General features: G+C 39.9%; 1 protein-coding gene across 1 annotated transcript in view; it reads left to right on the plus strand.

Annotated features, from left to right (window-relative positions):
• Window positions 1-3,947: 3,947 nt before the first annotated feature.
• KCNIP4 (potassium voltage-gated channel interacting protein 4) overlaps window positions 3,948-21,917 on the plus strand; it is a 225,730-nt gene continuing 207,760 nt past the window's right edge. The window contains exon 1 of the mRNA XM_081550411.1: window positions 3,948-4,059. Coding sequence (XP_081406537.1) covers window positions 3,948-4,059 — 112 coding nt within the window. The remainder of the gene's footprint in view (window positions 4,060-21,917) is intronic.

The following is a 21,917-nucleotide window of genomic DNA, read 5'->3' on the forward strand; positions in this document are numbered from 1 at the left end:
ACCATTGTATTCTTTGACAGCTGCAGGATCCTATAGCTGGAACCAACAAAAATAGTTCAGAAAACCAAGTGACAAACGCAACCAATGTAGAGAGGAAAGGGATGGGTCTCCAAGACTCTCAGCTGGTGAATCCTATGCTGGAATATCATTGTCCTAAAGGGAAATACTGCCTGAAATTAACAAAATCAAACCTGTGCTTTGTCTGAATTTCAAGCAAGGTTGGAATTTCTTTCCTAGAAAATGAGATATGGCAATTTTAAAATACTTTGCCTAACTCTATAAATCAAAAGGTCAATTGACAAATACTTGTTGAAATCTACTGAAGGGGGTAAAGGGAGAATAATAAATTTGGGTGTCAGTCTAAGGGATTCCCAAGTGGCTCAATGATAAAGAATCCACCTGCCAAAGCAGGAGATGCAGGAGACTCAAGTTTAATCCTTGGTTGGGAAAATCCCCTGGAAGAAGAAATGGCAACCCACTCCAGTATTCTTGTCTAGAACATTCCATGGACAGAGGAGGTTGGTGGGGTACAATCCATGGGGTCGCAAAGAGTCAGACACGACTGAGTGACTGAGCATGCATGCATGCAGGTCAGACAAAAAGATATTCAAACTCTAGATCAATTACTTTCTAGCTGTGTGGTCATGACTAAATCATTTAACCTCTCTGTACCTCAATTTTTTCCAACTGTAATATGGTATTGTGTAGGATTGAAAATTACAGTTATAGTTTGACTGACCTAATTAATTTTTGCAGCTTTTTTTAACTTTTGACTTCCTATAGCTAGCTATATGTTGGCAGGAGTTTCAGAGAATGGTTACTTAAAATATTTATTTTCCCATCAACTTCTGAGAACTGCTTCTCCTTCACTGGCTTGGTGACACAACTGTAAATAACCTGTTTAGATGGATAAATGGTTGGGAAGATTGATAGAAAGAATATCTCCTATAAGCATATTATGCATAACAAAAAGCACTGTTTTCAGAGCCAATTTTAATGACCCAAAGTTGTGTGTACCAGTTACATCCTTGGAATCCAGAGGAGAAAAATAGCCCCGTGGGCTGGGATGTTCAAAAGTCTTTACAGGAAAAAGACTGGAACTAGACTTAGGAGCAGCAGGACCAGAGAAGAGGAAAGTCATCTCATCCATCTAGACCCAGCAGAGCCTCTAAAGAGCTGGCACGTCTGTCATAATCCCACAACTACCCTGTGCTGAGCAGAGGAGCACCAGCAGCTAGGCTCAGCACTCTCTGTTCTGCTAACTCTCATGTCAACCATGACAAGGAGGTAGCTGCATCCCCATCTTGGATTTAGAAAACTGGGATTCAGAGATGGAGCAGTTTCCCAGAGCAAGCAAGTGACAGAATCAGGATTTAACCCAAGCCTACCTACCCTGAAGCTTGTATATGATCTATTATTTCCAATAATGATGAAAGCTACCATCATTGATCCTTACCTGCTCCATAAAGTCTTCCTCCTGTTACTTCCCCCCACCTTTCCCCAAGTAGAGCTGACTTTCCCTTCTTGTGCTCCCACTGTATCTTCAAAGATATCTACTCAAGGGAGAGAACATTTATGGGTCACATTCCATTTCATGCCTGACTCCTCTATACCTGTAAGTCCCTAAAGGATAGGATTGGACATTATTTCCCATTTTATCACTCACGTATCATCCATAACTCAGTGCCGTGCTTAGTCGCTCAGTCAGGTCCAATTCTTTGCAACCCCATGGACTGCAGCCCGCCAGGCTCTTCTGTCCATGGGGATTCTCCAGGCCAGAATACTGGCATAGGTTGCCATGACCTCCTCATAGCTCAGAGTAGCAGCTTAATAAATGTTAAAGAATAACTGAATGAAAGAATGAATGCTCATTGCCTACCAAGCAATGCACCCTCAGGTTTGGCAAGTTGATCTTTTTATGCTTCCAGTTCTTTGCCTGTAAAATGAAGAATACCATAATACCTACCACATAGAGCTTTACGTGTGTGCGTAAGTCACTTCAGTCGTGTCTGACTCTTTGCAACCCTATGGACTCTTTGCAACCTGGCCAGACTCCTCCACCCATGGGATTCTCCAGGCAAGAATACTAGAGTGAGTTGCCATGCCCTCTTCCAAGGAATCTTCCCCACCCAGGGATCAAACTCATGTCTCCTACAACTACCTGCACTGGCAGGTGGGTTCTTTACCACTAACACCACTTGAAAAGCCCACATAGTGATACAGGGATGAGTTAATGAACTAATATGGATTGGGATTTCCCTGGTGGTCCAGTGTTTACAATTCTGAGCTTCCACTGCAGCGGGCATGGGTTCAATCCCTGGTCGGGGAGCTAAGATCCTACAGGCTGCAATATGGATGAACACATAATAAATGCTCAGTAAGTATTAATTATTATTATTATTAAGACCACTCTAAGTTCCCAGAGTTCCCTTTAAATAGAAAACTTAAAATAAAGCATTGAAGTATCATAAGCACAACTTCACAGAACAAGAACTGTTTTCAGAGTGGTTAAGTGTCTTGCAAAGTATCACACAGCAAGAAGCCACAGAACCAGGAAATGTTCCCTGGGGCCTCAGACATTGTTCATAAGCCCCTTATGTCTCCTAGTGAGTTTCAAGGGCTAAAAATCCTTTCACATAGAGAGTCCCAGTTGATTCTTTTCACTACCACTTTTGGTCTGGGTTTCAGCACAGAGGAGATAACCTGCAGAGTGACTAAGCTAGTGTGGTTCTGACATGGCCCAGAATCCGTGCCCCCAAAGCTCCCTAGGCTACTATGTGTGGTTCGGAATAGAATGCCCCGTGGGATCTTTCAGGACGAGCGCGACCCACGCTCACCTGATGATAAGAATCACCTAGCTTCTAGTTTAAGAACATAAGCTCCAGAATCTTCGACCCACGCTCACCTGATGATAAGAATCACCTAGCTTCTAGTTTAAGAACATAAGCTCCAGAATCTTCGGAATCAGAGTCTCCACAAAAGATTCCCGATTAACGTTTATCATCAGGGAAGTTTGTGAAACTTTGCTTTGAGACAGGCTAAAGCAAAAATTTAAGGATGATAGTAGCGCTCACCCTCCAGGGGGCAGTTACTGAACAGCAGTGTTCTTACCAGGTACTGCTCTGACGCACCCCACCCCACCCCCATCCACTTTTGTAAATATGAGGACTAAATCAATCTCCCTAATAATGCTCTCAATCATGTGTCAGCAGGGTCCAGAACAGCCCCAGTGGAGTGGCAGGTAGGCGGCGGCTTGGATGCTCCCGCTTGAAAAAAAGCCACTGAATTATGAATGATTTTGCCTCTGCACTTTTCTCTCTAGAAAAGCTGCCCCTGGGCTTCCGCAGGGGCTTTTTAAAGAGGCTATAGACACCAGCCACCAAAATTGAATTTTTCCTAGCATCCCGAGGGTGAGCGGGTCGAGCTGCCTCGCGGAGCAAGCTCCGGGAAGATAGAGCATCTGCTTTGGGGAAAAGGGGGCATTCGCAAGCTTCCCAGGCAGCAAACTAGCGCGCAGACAGCTCTACCCACCCAGCCCGGGTTGCAGCGTCAGCGCACGGAGCGCCGCTGTGCTCTCCCGGGCAAGTTTCCTAGGAGTGTCCCTTCTCTCCACGGACACTGCAAAGTCTCCAGTTCTCCAACAGAGCTTTCCCTCGAGCTCTGAAGTCCAAGTACTCGCTGGCTTCAGCGCAGAGTCCCGGGGCCTGTGCGCTGTGGTGGAGGGACCCCACCAGGCAAATGCCAGCATCAGTATGAGAGCCTGGACTTCAGCCCAGGTCGGTCCTCACCCCGGGGGGCCGCTGCTTTGCCCGGTGCATCTTTGAGGAGCTGCTCACTTTTCCCCCTTGCGAGTCTTTGTTCCAAGCGAGATATTACTCGGATTCTCTAATTAACTCCCTCCATTCCGAAGGAGTTCGGAGGCTGGGATGCCTCTACCTGCTTGAAGGATGTTGACTCTTGAGTGGGAGTCGGAAGGACTGCAAACAGTGGGTATTGTTGTGATTATATGTGCATCTCTGAAGCTGCTTCATTTGCTGGGACTGATTGATTTTTCAGAAGGTAAAGTGGTCGCTCCCATCTGTGCCGTTGGTCAGGTCTGGTTCAGAACTGGATACAGACGTTGCAGAGTTGAGGAGGCTTAAAATACGCAAAAAGTTTTAAAATATGCATGCTTGACATGGACCAGCCTAGCACTGGACAGTTCATTTCTGTTTACCCAGATATTTGACATTGAAAAGGAAGGGATATTGTGCCATTATCTTTCTATCTGAAATTTATTTGAGTTTAGGGTAATATTATGGGTTAAATGTACTCCTAAGGCGGGAAATTAGGGCTCTCTCTACTCCAGGGTGATAATAGAGGTTGCTGTTTTGGTTGTCAAATTTCATGTTGGCTACCACGCACGCCTTAATGTCATTAGTAATTCCATCCTCTGGAGGAGTACCCTGATTTGTGAGAGAAATATGTACCTGCCTCATTAGTTAGGAGATATGCGGGTGGAGCTGAGTTATTGATTATGATAAAAAATGGGTAAGCTTTTGATTTAAAATTGAGTTAATGAATGCTTAGCAAAAATGTGCTTTGAACACTTAATTTGCAAAAGTGTTTCATTTACATTTTCCAGTGAGCCACTTTGCTCATTTGTCTCTTGAGTGAAAACCCATATAAGCCCAGGACAGCATTGTTGCTATCAGTAAATATTTTATCCTCCTAATATGAATTTTACTACCAAAATCAATTCTACTATTCAAAGATTGGCAAGTTAAAAAAAAAGTTGTAACTTCTTTTTAATAGTGATATATATATTTACTTATGTATTTATCATTTTTTCATTGAAATAACATGCTTTGAATTATTTAAACCCTAATTATTGATGTCAGTTCTACATCCAAGCTATTCTTTATTCTCAAGTGAAAGAATGGAGTTCCTGAGACATTTGCTAATACCTTCTGGATAAGGATAAGATCTTTTACTGCCGAGTTATTTATGCATATTCACTTCTCACATTGTGTGTAATGTGGGAAGATGATGAAAATATTTAAGCCTGCTTGTGTTTCTAATCTTTATGACAGAGTTCAGGAGCTTAGCTAAGATGTCAGCATCCCAAATTACATCTGGTATACAGGTTGTTGCTGTTAATATGTTAATAATGGTCAGTGTATTTTATCTTCAGAAAGTCTTCCCTTCTACAAGTGGGTCCATTAGATTCTACTGTTTAGACCAGTGTAAGAACATCAGAAATTCTCATGCAATTTTCATATCTTTTTTTTTAAGTCTTCTCAATCTGTAACAAGTTCTGCTCAGGCACACATAAGAGTAATATTGTAATAGGATTAAATAAATCCACAGAAAATAGAATTCCTGGTTTTTTCCCTCATATTACACAGTAATTTTATTTAACTGTGGAAATAATTTTATTTAACCTCAAACTTTTCCTGAAACGAAAGCAATACAAACTTTTTTCCAAGTGCTGCACAACGATCTTGCATTATTTTGAGATGTCTGCCGCAATACTTTCTAGTGGTATCTTAACAAAACACAGATAAGATCATTTTAATTTACGTGATTGGAATAATTTGCTTCTGTTTCATTTCTTCACCATATTAGTTTTTGTTCTCTGGAATCCATTGAGCCATAGCCCCGTTTTAGTGAGCTATACTCAAGGTGGTTTTGTTTCAGAACTAGATGAAGCATAAAGGAAAAACACCACAGAGATATTTGAGAAAGTCAACTCTCACAGCCCTATAGTGGTTAGCACACAGTTCTTTTATTGCCAGTGTTGGTAATACAGACTTTTAAAGTCAAAAATCACAAGTTTGCAAAAGCCCCTTGCAAATGACTCAGCTTTTATTCTTTAAGTTCTTTCTTATGTCATGTAAAGGTTTTCAGACAAAATCTTCAAATTTGAGATCCAACAATGCAAAAAGTGAAATTGTAAACTTAACTCTTCCAACCAGAATCAGAGAATTTTGAGATAGTCTGAAACATCTTTCTTGGGGTAGGTATCCATATCCATATGCAAATAATAATACTCATGTCCATATATGAATCTTTATTTCTAATTTTGTTGTTGTTCAGTCCCTCAGTTGTGACCCCATGGACTGCAGCACGCCAGACTTCCCTGTCCTTTATCATCTCCCAGATCTTGCTCAAACTCATGTCCATAGAGTTGGTGATGCCATCCAACCATCTTGTCCTCTGTTATCCCCTTCTCCTCCTGACTTCAATTTTTCCCAGCATCTGGGTTTTTTCTAATAAGTCAGCTCTTTGCATCAGTTGGCCAAAGTATTGGAGCTTCAGCCTCAACAGCAGTCCTTCCAATGAATATTCAGGGTTGATTTCCTTTAGGATTGACTGGTTTGCTCTCCTTGCTTTCCAAAGGACTCTCAAGAGTCGTCTCCAACTCCACAGTTCAATACACACTTCGTTTCTATACACACACATATATAGATGATGTGCCTACACATTTAAAATATTGTGTACAATGTCCAATGTGCTGTGCTTAGTTTCTCTGTCACGCCAAACTCTTTGTACTCCATGGACTGTAGCCCACTAGGCTCCTCTGTCCATGGAATTTTCCCATCAAGAATACTGGAGTTGTTGCCATTTCCTACTTCAAGGGATATTCCCAATCCTAGGATTGAATGCACATCTCCTGCATCTCCTGCACTGGCAGGAAAATTCTTTACCACTAGCACCACCTGGGAAGCCCAAAATGTCCCAATAAACTGGGCAAACTTTGGATTCAATATGTAAGTCTTGGTTATGCTAAAATAACAAAGATGCAGGTTACCACCATACAGGTGGTATATTTCCTTGACAAGTGGAAAAATATAGGGAAAAAATTCCTTATTTGTTCCAAAGTATATGTTAAAAAATACTGATCTAGTCCAACTGACTGAGTTTACAAGGGAGACAACTGCAACCCAGAGAGGGTAACTGATTTATTAGAAGACAACACTAATTGGGAATGGAGACAGAACCAAATCCAAAGAGCGCTGAATCCTATATGGTGCTTTTTCCTATTACAACACACTTTTCACTTATTTTTCTTTTCCAATATTGGGAAAAGAATGAACAAAGACAGAGGTGGGAAATTTTCTGAATTCCTGAATCTTGTCCTGAACTGTCCACTCAGTTCAGTCACTCAGTCAGGTCCAACTCTTTGCAAACCCATCGACTGTAGCACGCCAGGCTTCTCTGTCCATCACCAACTCCTGGAGCTTACTCAAGCTCATATCCATTGAGTCAGTGATGCCATCCAACCATCTCATCCTCTGTCATCCCTTTCTCCTCCTGCCTTCAATCTTTCCCAGCATCAGCGTCTTTTCAAAAGAGTCAGTTCTTTGCATCAGGTGGCCAAAGTATTGCAATTTCAGCTTCAGCATCAGTCCTTCCAATGAATATTCAGGACTGATTTCCTTTTGGATGGGCTAGTTAGAGGAACTGTCCACTAACACCGAGGGAAATGCATTCATAGGAAATAAGATTACAAAATATATACACAATTTTTCAACCCAAGGCTAGGACCCAATTATGGTTTATAAGCAAGCTAATCCAAACTACATACTTTGTCATATCTTAGAGGCAGGATATGGACAGAAGGAAGCCAAATGGTCTCCTCAGTCCCCTCACTCTAAGATCGTCACTGAATTTTGAATGTAACTGTGACATATTCAGTGTCCATGAATGGCTAGTCCAAATACAATCAAACAATGAGACCCAATGAAGTCATAAGAAATCTAGCCTAGGCCTCCTGTCTGTGTTTTCTCAGATTGTGGCAGTGTCCAAGAAGAAACAGAACTTAGGCTTTGTGATCACCAATCAAATGGAAGTATAAGAAAAAAGCATTTACAGAGCAAGTCACAAAGTGTTAGATTATCAAGTCCTTCATCCTTTCTACCAGCAAATGATAAAAGGCCAAAAAGGGCTTTCCCAATATAAATTGCTAAACATTTCCCTGAGATTGACCACTTAGAAAATATAGCTCAGAAAAAGGCCAGAGAATTAGCCATTCATTTTGGTTGAGAAGTAAAGCTGAAGCCCAGAGCAGAACCATGAGCTTCTTTTAGGTAACATGGAGCTTTTACATCATCCTCGTGGGGCAATGATTCTTCACTGGTACCATTATAGAGTATTTTCTCTAGTGTGACTCTGCATTGATTAACTTAGAAAGTCGTTTTGAGTCTATGTGGACGAGACCTTCTGTATTAGTTTCAAGATAAAGCAGTGTTGCCTTACTATTATCATCTACAATGGCTAGTGAGAATTTGCCAAGAATAGGAAAAGGTAAAGGGAAACGTTTCTGCTCCCACATAAATTAGATTCTTATTTCAGTAAAGCCCTATGTTAAAAAATAATTCTCTTTCAGTTGAAATGTAAGGTTTAGGGAGCAAAAGCAATTTGTAAGGAGGATTAAAATGACTAATGGGATTGTAATATAATGATTTGAGGTTTCACATATTCCCTTCATTAATAAAAGGGAACAAGGAAGAACATTTACAAGAATAATCTCATTTCACAGTGTCTCATGTAATACTTGATACTGGATTCTAAGTGTAGGCAGAGTCCTTTGTCAGGCATTGATTGAGATGGTGGAAAGGGACAAGATAAACACTGAAGGAGTGAACCTTCAGTAAGCTTACATTCTAACAAGGGAAACTAATCACTCAGCAAGACAGACGAAGATAAGCGCCACAAGAAATGGGCAGTAGAAGCACAAATGGAGTGGAACGTTCTGGAGAGGGCTGAAGGGAAGGTTTCAGGGAGAAAAAAACAGTTATACAGGACCGAGCAGAGTGAGAAGGGATTCCCAGATGGAAGAATGGGGAAATAACACTCCAGGCTGAGCACAGAGTTTGAATTGTGATCCTGAGCACCGACAGAAAGTAGTTTTCATGGACAAGAGCAGTGGCTTATAGAAGGTGGGCATCAAAATGTTGAAATGAGATGTGTCTGAAGGAGTCCATTGAGGTGAATGCCAAAAGGGCACATGCACTTTCTCAACAACAAAGAGCCATTGACCCAAAGCCTTCAGCTTTGGGGAACCAGTGAGCAGTATGGCAGATTCATGTTTCAGATAGGTCAGTTTGGAAGTAGGTGAAGATGAGTTCAGAGGTAAGAGAGTAGACGTAGAGGTACCAGGGACAATTCAGGTGGGAGACCACAAAGGCAGGAATCCATCGACTGTCCTCATCAATAAAATATTTAAGGTGAACTGTCAATTTCCAGATTTTCTAGAAACTCATGTTTAATATAATATCCTTGACCTGCACCTATTCTGCAATGGCATAATTGTTTTCTTATTTCAGGACAATGTTGTTTGGCTTCAACTGTTTTTCTGATGAGAAAAGAAAGAAATCTAGGGCACACAGAGGTTGTAGCTGAGCATCCCTGAAGATACTGATATCGTATCTTCATTTATGGTGGGAATTTTAAAGTTCCAAAAGATGTACCTGACATCTTACAAGGTCTTTAATTATTTTGAATGTTTTATTTTTGAAAATTTTACACATAAAAATGCAGAGAAAAGCAATAAACTTTGATGTACACCCCCGTCATCTGTCTTCAATAATTACCAACATTGTTATTCATATTTCAGCAATAGCTTACATTTGCAGATGTTTCTCAGTTGTCTTTAATATGCCAGGCACTCTGGTAGGGCCAAGATACAATGATAAATTAGACTCAGTTGCTACCCTCAAGGAATTCTCAAGTTGTATAAAGGGATTTGGAATATAATCAAGGAAAATGCAATATATTATGGTAGATAAATCAGTACAAGTGAGTCCAAGATACAGAGGAAGAATGGAAAGTAATTAAGCACAAGTGAAAGAGATAGAAATAATCAGAGATGACTCCCCAGAGGAGGTGAAAGCTGGGACTTTATGGATGAAGGGAAGTTTATCAAATTTATTTGCCAGAAAAAGTGTTTGCACAAGTTCTGTATGAGGGGTACTGGGTGAGGTAATATCAACATAGGAACATGGTATAAAATGCAGAAGTCCTGGGACAGCAACAGATAAAATGTAAATGTAACAGAATTAACATAGTTTTATTCCCTCTCCTAGTGATATAATTAAACTTGCTGCCCCAGCACAATTCTTGATATGTAGAACATACTAAAAAAAAAAAAAAAAAATGACAGCCTGAGTACAATTTATTCCCATACAGTAATAGTGCCAAGGCACTTCTCCTTGTGCCACATAACCAAGAGCTTCCAGTGCCTGTTTCAAGTCTCCAAAGTAGCTTGGAAACTATTGACTAGTTGATTATGACTTTTTTTTTAACTCTTTCTTTTTTTCTACTATTAAGATTTCACATCAGAATTACCCTGCAAAGCAGAGATAGCCACACACCAAAGGCATCAGAGGCAGCTGTTCATTAGAACTTTATGGCCCTGGGAAATAATTTCAAATGAGACATTCAGCAGAGAGATAAAAAAGCCCAGCTTAGACGGGCTTTGATATGGTTGGGGAAGTAGCCCTTTCAGTTCTGTAACAGGGGTCTGGAGATGGGGGGAGGACCTTGGATTTCTAAATGAAATTGAACAAATATCTACTAGGCACCTACTATGTGAAGAGCCATAGAGAACATGGGGCATTGTACTGTCCTTAAAAAGTTTTCAAATTAAAGACCAAATAGCTCTTGAATAACTAATCCAAGATTAAAAATTGTCTAGTGGGAGGGAGCAAGGACTTTAGGAAACACAAACAGAAGAGCCATCTCATACAGGGAAGGCTACACAAAGATGGCGGCATTTGAAATCTGATGAGTTGAGGGATCAAAAGACTGATAAAGACTGGAAGCTAAAAATAGGAATATAAACTGTAATTCAAAAGAAAAATGGCAGTTTCCCGAAGTCATTATTTGCCATCAGGTTGACTCTAAAAAGCCCATTAATCACTTAAGATATAATCAATCTGTGTAAATTATTGCTCTGAACCTGGCAACGTACTTGGTACTGATGGGTTTGGGGACTTCTATTTATTTTGGTTTTGCTTATGTAGGGAATCCATTTCCTACTCCATCACGGAGCAGAGAGCTGGAATCTTAGTGAGGAGGGAGGAGGGTGGAGGAGTTGTACATTTCAATGACTTCCAGCCAAAGGTCACCAGGAACACACCTGTGGTCCAAAAAATTTGGTGGTGCTAGGGGTAAAGAACCTTCTGCCAGTGAAGGAGACCTAAGGGATGCAGGTTTGATCCCTGAGTTGGGAAGATAAACTGGAGGAGGAAATGGAAACCCACTCCAGTATTCTTGCTGGAAAAATCCCATGGACAAAGGAGCCTGATGGGCTACAGTCCAGGGGTCACAAAGAGTCAGACACAACTGAAGCGACTTAGCACACAGCACATTCTTTTCTGCGAAGAACACACAACACAGAGAACTGTGGGGCATCTCGAAACAGAGTGTTAGAAAGGACTTATGGGATTTGAGCTTGTGTTAAGGGACTCTGATTTAGGAAGTAGGGCTTTGTTCCAGGTTGAATAAAGTCAAGAAGCCAGTGTAATTGGCTTAGTAAAGCTTACATACAAGTAGTAAACCTTAGACAGAGGCTGAAACTGTAATTGGCAAAAAGCAAGCTACATTAGCTAGGACAGTGGATATTTGGTTATTTTTGTGGTTTAAACAAAGCTCATGCTTTTCCTATTCTCAGCTATGATTAGAGTGGTCTAATTTTTATATTGATTAATCACAGGTAGAGAGTGGTCTTTTCTGATGTTGATACCCTGCGACATTTTATATTCAGCAAGAGAATGCTAAAGCCTAGCTGGTGAACCAGGACCCCTCCCTAGGGTTCTCAGGAGCTGCTTTCTCTCACACATGATAAGGGCGAGGGCAGAGTAAAGTGAAGGGCAAGTGAAGCTGTGAGTTTAAATCCTAATTAAGTAACTTTGAACAAGTTACTTAACCTTCCTGAGCTTGAGTTCCTTCTGTAAAATGAGGCTAATAAGCCCAGCATTTCAGGATTGTTGTAGGAAATTCAAACATAAGTGAAATATCTAGCTTTGTGCTTGGGATACAAATAGAAGCCAAGATATGCCTTTCTTGTTATTATGGTAGGATAACATGTTCATATTCCTGCATTATATCAACAGTTCTCAAACTTCACATGTATAAGAATCACCAAGATGATGTGTTAGAATAAAAGATTGCTATTCCCCACCGTAAGATTTACAAATTCAGTAGATCTCAGTTAGCATCTGGGAACTGGCATTTCTTTTATTTTTTTGGCTGCATCATGTGGCACGTGGAAATTCCTGGACCAGAGATAGAACTGCACCAACCAGAGAAGTCGGGGAATTGGCATTTCCTAGTGGATGCTGAGGATCCAGGGCACACTTTGAGAACCACTTGGTTAGGCAATAAATCTAAAAAGCCAAATCCATGATGTTTGCAATGATTTCTTCACTAAGGTCTTTGGCATCTGCCGAGCTTTATTCTAGAACAGTTGCCAGTCAGCTTTTTGTATGGTAAGTATCGTAGTGTTTGTGGGTCATGCGGTCTGTTATAACTATTCAACTTTGTTGTTGCAGCACAAAAGGTATAAAAATAAATGGGTGTGGCTGTTTTCCAATAAATATGGATGGACACATATCCAAATTTCGTATAATTTTCATGTCATATAATATTTTTTATTTTTATTTTTTAACCATTGTAATTGTAAAACAACATAGCTGAAAGGTCAAAAACAGGCAGCTGGCTGAATTTGACCTTTTGCTCTAATTTGCCAACCCCTACGCTGAGAATTGGCAATAAAAGAGCTGGTTGAGAAACTATCTCAGTTTGATGAGATCTTGCCTTTGGGAAACTTGTCGAGGTTTTTTGAGCCCTTTGGTCTCATTGAGTAGATGCATATCTAGTCATTTGGGGTTGATGGCTTATCTGCCAAATTAGCAAGTGGTTTAAAATAGGATGTATGTGCTTGTGCAATGTTTTCCCTTCCCCTAATTTCACCATTTCTAGGATAATTTTGAGGACTGTAATATAAATGAAGCCATCCACATGATCATGTTACACAATGAGTCAATGCTGGGGCTAGACTGTTAGGGTCCCTCCTTCTTACTGATTTTTGTTTAGGTTTCATTGCCTCTTGGATACGGAGGCATTTTGCTTTTTTCACTGAGTTTATAAACCCTTATCTTGTAGGTTTGTTAAAAAACACATTTCAACTCTTTAAAGTAAACTGGTCCTCCTAGTGTTATATTATTAACATACTGAGTCTTTTGGGTTGAGGACAAATGCATTGAATCAACAAAATTTTTTTTTTTTAAAGTAAAATTACTTTAAGTTTGAATTCTCTTGAAAAGGAAAATATATAAATAGTGGGTAATTCCATGTTCTTTGAAATGTGACAGACCTGAAGTCAGTTCACAGCTCTGATTTTGATGGTCCATATGGTCTTGGGCAAGATTTATAACCACCTTGAACATCAGTTCTTTCAAAAATGGAGAGAATAATAGTAGCTACCTCATAGAATTATTGTGAGAAGTAAATTAAATGATATTTCTTAAAATTATCACCAAATACTTTGTATGACTTAAAGAGTTAGTATCATTGCTGCCTTTATCTTAACTTCCATTGTACCTATTACTAAACATGATCGTTTATTCAATCATCCATAAAACAAAGGATTTTTTAAGTGATCTGTGTACCAGGCAGTGTACTGGAAACTTAAAGTGTTGGTAATTGGGAACTTAAGGGCATAATTTCAGCTAAAGAAGTCTACACACAGACAAATTGGTTTAGTAAATTTTTAAATGGTCTCAAATGTTTACAAGGTATAGGGAGACATTAGAAAAGACTGACCAGTACTGTTCAGAAGGTGGGGAATATCAGAAAGCACTCACAGAAGTGACCTTTGAGCTGAATCTGAGTAATCACACATCCTTGAGAACCACTGACAATTGATATAACCTAGTTTCAAGTATGCAAGAACGCTTCCTGTTGATCCCAGTTTCTAAGTCCTGCCTCATATTCTTTCCTTTTCTCCCACAATACCTTCTCTTATTCAAAAGCCACCCATATTTCCCCATTTCAGCCCAGATGAAAACCTACCCTCTCTCTATTACCACATTTCCTCCTTAATCTGAATTCTGTCAGTCCTGATGTATGTCGTACAATGTACAGTTGATAACAGTAATCCTTCCCCAAGTCTTGACTTTGTGTTCATTTATATTTCTCCTCAGCTGGAGAAGAGACCATGCTACCTCAGCATAGAGTGAATTTTCCCTGTGTTTCCACAGGGTCCAGAGAAACACAAAGTATATCATGGAGGCACAACAAATATGCATCCATGGGTTTCTCACTGCGTCTTTAATGGCTTGTCCCTTTAAGTCAGTACACTTGTCTCATCTTAACTCCACCCCCATCCCTCTTTATTCCAATCTGACTTCATATTCTCAAGAGAGAAGTTTTTCTAGACCTGGTGACTGAGCTGATGCTCAAAATTCTTCTGTTTCATTTAGAAAATAAAATCTCTATGTCTTCGGATATAATACAAAGGTCACGATCAGACCAATGCTTCCTGTTCAACCTCATCTCTGGTCATTTCTCCTTTTTCTTTTCCTTTTTCTTCTCAACTTCATGTTTAACCAACACTATACAGACGTTCCCTGAGCATTTTGTGTTGTCTTCAGCTACCATAATTTTGCACATACTGTTCTCTCTCCTAGAATGCCTTTCCTTCCTCATATTCCTGGAAACATCTTTTCAACATTCAACTCTTAGCTCATATTCTACCTTCTCTGAAAAATGTTTCTTGACTTCCTGAGGCAGAAAAGATACTCCAGCCCTGTGGCTTCTCTGCCTCTTCCCCACCCTCACTTTTATTTTGCAATACCATCCAACTCATTATTTCCCAAGCACCCTGTGCTATTTCATGCATCATGCCTTTGCCTGTTCTATGATTGTCCCTCCTTCTAGAATAAAATTTCCATTATTGGTCCTCACCTGATTGTACTTGTGCTCAGTCGTGTCTGACTCTGTGTCCCCATGGACTGTAGCCTGCTAAGCTCCTCTGTCCATGGAGTTTTCTAGGCAAGAATACTGGGAGTGGGTTGCCATTTCCTCCTCCAGGAGATCTTCTGACGCAGGGATCAAACCTGTGTCTCTTGTGATTCCTGCATTGACAGGTGAATTCCTTACCTCTAGTAGCACCTGACCTGGTTAACTCCTTCTTTAAGCTCTACTGAGGAACCATCTCTTCTAGCAAACCTCCCTTGAACTGCCTAGTGGGATGGAGTTCCTACTTCTGTTATTCCAAAGCACTCCATCTTAGCCCTTCAAACTACATTAAGCCCTTGATTTCCCTGCCTTTCTCTTTCACTAAACTTCAAGCCCCACATAAGAGGGGCACTTATCTACATACCCTCTGTGTCTGGGAGTGAGTAGATGGATGGATAGGTGATGGATAGGCAAGTTTCTTCAAAGGTTCTGGTAATAAACTCAGGTCTGCCATCATAGTCTTGAACTAATTTAATTTTTAACCATTTTGTTTAAAAGGCAGGGTTTCTCAACTTAACTATTGGCATTTGTTGGCTGGGTGATGTTTTGTGGAGGACGCTGTCCTCTGCAAGATAGGGCTATTCGTAGCATCCCAGGCCTTTACCTACTAAATGCCAGTAGCACACATCCTCAGACTCAGACTACCACAGTGTCTCCAGAAACTGTTGAATCCCCCGAGGGGAAGAAGGGTAGGCAAAATCACCTCCCATTATACTGAGAACCATTGGGTTGAGGTACAATCAAACACAATTTATGTTTTTATATACATATAAAGTCTTTTTATTTACATATATTTGTAAGTCATTAAAGTGCATTTAAGCATGAAAAGATTATAGCACTGGAAATCAAACCTGAAGAGGAATGTTTTTTCATTACAAAAGTAACAAACAATCACGATAAGAAGTTTATAAATATACAAAAAGAAAAAATATGAATAAAATACTCATAATCTCACCATTCAAAGAATAACCATTGGTAATATCTTTACTTATTTACTTTCAGTTTCTTACATACATAGATGATTTGTTTCTTTAAACTTAATAGTTTTGCATGTAAAAAATTTGATGTAGCTTTAAATTCAACAATGGAGCAGAATTTTTTTTATTAGACTATAGATTCTTCCTGAATATTTTAATACCTACCTTATATTCTATAAATGTGTGTAATATAATTTACTTACCCTGGTTTTAGGACATGCAAATTATTTGCATTTTGTCCAGTATTTGAAAAATTCTGTAACAAAATCTTTGGGTGTGAAATTACTTACATATTTTGAATTATTTTCTTAGGATAGGATCTTCGAGGAAAAATAACTGGAATAAGACAGTGGACTATTTTGAGTATCTTGATATGTATTTAAGATCAAATTGGTTTTCAAAGTGATGGCACAGGTTTACCTGCCCTGCTGTAACGTAGGAGTGAGTGCCCAGGGCTCTCTGCACGGTGCTCATGGCATTGTCACCAGCGCTGCTGACTAGGGGACATTCTGAAGGTGGAGACTAAAGACCATGTTAGCAAGCTTAGTGTTAAGAAGCCCTGTCTTAGGGCTCAATTGCTAATGCCTTGTAATCTAACATTAGGACTCATAATTACGTACAGATACGAAGTTCTCATTGTAGCTTGATGACACTCTTTCTGTTCTGCTCTCTTGTCAATCAAGACGCACTTCCTTTATGAAATGATTTCCACCTCTTATCTATCATCATGACTGTTTGAACCATCAACACTGGTGTTTAGTAGGCATAAGATTATTTGTTGAAAAGAAAAAAAAAACCTTTTTTCCCTAGATGAAATAATTCCTGGGCCTGTATGCATTGAGGAGAAAAATTAGAATACATAAAATTACGACTATTATTAATAAATACTTCCTGAGCATTACTTATATATGCATTTTACTGAGACACATTTACATAGTAGGGAGGGAACATAAGGTCTCTTTTGAGAGGTATGCCTGTGTTCAGCTAAAGTAGAAATGTGGGACATTCTGTGTATGTGACAAAGTCTGGGACCAAGAATCAGAGATACTGTGAGTAGGCAAATATGAGAGCCCATCCAGTCAAACTCCCTATTACAGGTCATGAAGAAGTAATAAGCTCCACAGAGTTCCTTTGTGACTTAATGGTAGAACTTGGCTGTAGGGGCAGGACAATATTGAGTCTAGGAGACACTGAACCTTGAAAACAGACACACACTGGTCAAATGCTACCCCTGAAACATGCTGGCTGTGTGCTCTATGCAAGTCACCAAAGTTCTTGAACCTCAGTTTCCTCATCCATAAGATCGAGGTAATCAAAATGTCAACTTCATAGATCTTCAAAATCATAGAGTGGTTTTGAATCATGGAATAATTTTGAGACAAGGCAATATACCCTTTTGTAACTCAGATTTTTGAATGACTGCTTCACCCTCCCTTCTTACAAAACTTCTGGTAGAAAGCCTCCTAAACACTGAGAGCAGAACTGCTAAAAACATAATTTTCCTTATGCTGATTCTGAATATTTTGTGTTGCAATTTATACTAGACTGGGTTCTACCACATATCGGATAGGGCATAGGTTATTTTCAATAACCACTTTTATAGGTGAAAACATTTGTTCAAAGGGGCTAAGGAACTTGTCTCATTTCTGACCAACTAAATAGCAGAACTGGAATCAACCACAGGCTTCAGAAGCTAGAACTCATGTTTTTTTCTCTCCAACCTTCCTTGTAAGTGCTAGGTTGTTTTTCTTTCCTTCCTCTGTGCTAAGTCACTTCAGTTGTGTCTGACTCTTTGTGACCCTATGAATGGCAGCCCACCAGGTTCCTCTGCCCATGGGATTCTCCAGGCAAGAATACTGGAGTGGGATGCCATGCCCTCCAGGACATCTTCCCCGCCCAGGGATTGAACCCACATCTCCTGCATTGGCAGGCAGGTTCTTTACCACTAGTGCCACCAGGGAAGCCTTTTTTCCCCTAAATTTCTACAACTGAAGAAATACTCTAAGCTTCCTGGATTAGAAAGGTCAAGGTAGTATATTTGGAATAAGTGCTTTTCCAGACACCTATTTGAATAGAACTAAGTACATGAGTGACTTTATATCTCAGTAAATTCATGGTTATTAATGACTTGGTAACGGAAACTCTCTAATGAATAAAGAGGAGAATATTGAAGACCTGGCAGCAATGAGATATATTGGTGATGTGATTCCAAATTTAAACAAATTACAGGGAAAATGGATAATGATAAAATAATTAGAAACCAGAAGCACCTGAACAAACACCCAAATCCCACATCTGTCTTCACTATATTCAGCAATTCCTAAATATCACTGGTGCATCGAAGGAGAAATTAGCAGAGCCTTTTAAACATCACCTGAGTGAAAAGCAGAGTTAACTCCTTCCTGTTATTGAAAATGTTCACAGAGACAGAGGGAATGACCCGAATGCCTTCCTTTGTGACAACAGAGGTTGCAAAGCTAAAATCTTTTAGAAAATATATCTCCATTACAAATTTGCACATAAGCTGTAGGTCCCTAACAAGATTTTAGACTAAAAATATAATGCTCAAAAGGTAAACTGGCTTCAGTATTGTTATATATCTCTCCTAGAATATATCAATGATAAAATGAACGAATAGCTTAGCATTTTGTTGGTAATTTTTAGGTATATTCAATGAAGATGCAGAATCAGCAAAGAAATTCTGTAGTTGCAAAATCTTTGTAAACCTCTGAGTTGACCTGCCTACCTAATATATTTCAAATGCACATATTTTACAACAATAAGAACCATTCTTGCCAGTGGCTATCTAAGGTGAGTCTAGAAATGTTTGCTTGAAGCAAATCTCACCCTATTACAATTCCAGAAGGATTGTTCTTTAGGGAACAATTTAAGTGCTGGAATACTTATTTAAGGAAAATCTGTCAGCTCCTTTAAAGGAATTTCCTCAGGCTAGGAAAGGAGGGAGATTTTTGAAGTGAACAGGGATTGCTTGAGATCTTATGCCATGACATCTATACCATGTCACCTCCTCTTAAAGAACTTTCACTCATTTCATTATAAACAATGTCATTAGTGTTGCTTCCTTGCAGTGCTATATTCTTCACTCTGGGATATGCTTTATGTTTTGCATCATAAAGGCACAAAGCTACCATTATTGGCTGAAGTACAATTCCAGATATACACAGGGATGTAGGATAGAGATTGACTAACTAGCCATCCTTTCCTTGCTTTGCTTCTTTGTGTCACTTCAGTTCAGTCGATCAGTCATGTCCAACTCTTTGCAACCCCATGGACTGCAGCATGCCAGGCTTCCCTGTCCATCACCAACTCCCAGAGCTTACTCAAACTCATGTCCATCGAGTCAGCGATGCCGTCCAACCATCTCATTCTCTGTTGTCCCCTTCTCCTCCTGCCGTCAATCTTTCCCAGCATCAAGGTCTTTTCCAATGAGTCAATTCTTCACATCAGGTGGCCAAAGTATTGCAGTTTCAGCTTCAGCATCAGTCCTTCCAATGAATATTTAGGACTGATTTCCTTCTTTGTGTAGTTTCTCCAAAATGTGGATGAGTGCTGACTATATTCATAACTATGCTGGAAAAGAGTAAAAGCAAATCCCAGGTAGAGTGATACAACAAAGTTAATGACATTCTTATTTCCTCCTCTGCATTGTCTCTTTGATTAAATAAGATTAAAGTTGAAACAAAGTAAACCAATGAGAGATTTCTCTCCTCTGGAATCTTACAGTGCTGCTGCTGCTGCTGCTGCTGCTAAGTCGTTTCAGTCGTGTCCAACTCTGTGCGACCCCATGGACGGCAGCCCATCAGGCTCTGCCGTCCCTGGGATTCTCCAGGCAAGAATACTGGAGTGGGCTGCCATTTCCTTCTCCAGTGCATAAAAGGGAAAAGTGAAAGTGAAGTCGCTCAGTCGTATCTGACTCTTAGCGACCCCATGGACTATAGCCTACCAGGCTTCTCCGTCCATGGGATTTTCCAGGCAAGAGTACTGGAGTGGGGTGCCATTGCCTTCTCCCTTACAGTGCTAGAGAACATTTATGTAATGTTCATGCTTCTGCTTGCACTCAGTCCCTCAGTTGAGTCGGACTCGGTGTGACCCTATGGACTGCAGCCCACCAGGCTCCTCTGTCTCTGGGATTCTCCAGACAAGAATACTGGAGTGGGTTGCCATTTCCTCCTCCAGGGGATCTTCCTGACCCAGGGATCGAACCCATGTCTCTTGTGTCTCCTGCGTTACAGGTGGATTCTTTACTGCTGAGTCACTGGGGAAGCCATTTATGTACTATGCCTCCTAATTAAAATAATCTTCCCCAAACATTTTCTAACTTGATGACAAGTGTACTTTGTAGGACAGAATTCTGAACCTTAAAATTGGACTTGCTCTTGTCCTGTCTCACCACCAGTTGGTCCATATTAGCTCTGCTTTTCCTTCGAAATCTAGAAAACTTGGCTAAAGATAATCCAAAGAGACTTTTTACAGAGATCTTTAAAAACCATATGTTTGCCATATTTTGATTCTTATCAAAAATCGTAACTGAAAGGTTGGTATGCATCCTCGTTACCTTGAAGAGAAGAACAATGCTTAGTGAGCTGCTTGCCAAGGGACAGGAAATCATCTTGCTTGACTACTGGAGCACTCACAGCATGTTCGCTCCTGTCTAATTCTGCCCATGTTTTCTGCCTTCCTGAAATTACTGCCTGCCCCTTCCATCCATGCAAGTCTAAGATATCTTTATATATACTGAACCCATTCTCCTCTCATGTCTTAAATCTCCTCTTTCCTTATGACTCTTACTGCACAAAATCCACTCTCCTATTCTCTCTCTCTCTTTTTTTTTTTTGCTTCCACTGTTTCTTGCATCTCTTCTTTTAAGTAAAAGCTTCTTGAGCACAGGAAACATGAGTTTATGTTTGTTTGTTTGTTTTTACTGTCCATAGCATGTAGAGCAGGCTTCCCAGGTAGCTCAGCTGGTAAAGAATCTGCCTGCAAGGCGGGAGACCTGGGTGCAATTCCTGGGTTGAGAAGATCCCCTGGAGGAGGGCATGGCAACCCGCTCCAGAATTCTTTCCTGGAGGATCCTCACAGACAGAGGAGCCTGGCGGGCTACAGTCTGGGGTTGCAAAGAGTCAGATAAGGCTGAGCACACTACATATACACAGCAGAGCTACCTGATTCCTTGAGAAAAAAAAGAAAAAGCAAATTCCTGAATAATAGGAAAACTAATTCATAAAAGTAATAATAATTGATAATGATTTTTATACTTATAAATCATTATGTTAGGTACTCCCATTTTATTTTTGCCACAAATTTGCAAAGAGAAGAGACTTCCCTGGCGGTCCAGTGGTTAAGACTCCATGCTTCAAATGCAGGGTGCATGGATTTGATTTCTGGTCTGGGAAGTAGGACCCCACATGCTGTACAGTGAAGTCAAAACATAAAATTTAAAAAACTGCAAAAATATATACGAAGAGAAAAAAAATATTCACAGGTGAAGAAACTGAAGCTTAGAGAAATGAAATGGCTTTCCAATATTGTTCTGTCAGTATATTCTAACTACATGTTTATGCCTGTTGTAAGTGCAAATCAGATGGATAATAGATGAGTTGAATGACACTTTAGAGATTTGGGTAAACATCCTAAAGCTGAGATTGAGAGTTAGTCATAAACCTGTGTTATTGCTGCCTATAAATTTTTAAGTATTTTTCAACACTTCAACGTGTGATTTGGATAGTATGAATTTTTACTTTCAGTTTCTTTCTTTTTTTAGTATGGAATAAATAAAATGATAAAAGAAATACAACATTGTAGGCTTGTTTTTAAATAAAATAGTACAGACATGGCTTGTTGGTTTCAATGTTTGGGTCAATGACAAATATTGCTAATGTGATGTTGACATGTGTATCTGACAACAGCCCT

This window comes from Giraffa tippelskirchi, chromosome 1, assembly GCF_054371585.1.
Source record: "Giraffa tippelskirchi isolate mGirTip1 chromosome 1, T2T-mGirTip1v1.2.pri, whole genome shotgun sequence".
Classification (NCBI taxonomy): Eukaryota; Metazoa; Chordata; class Mammalia; order Artiodactyla; family Giraffidae; genus Giraffa; species Giraffa tippelskirchi.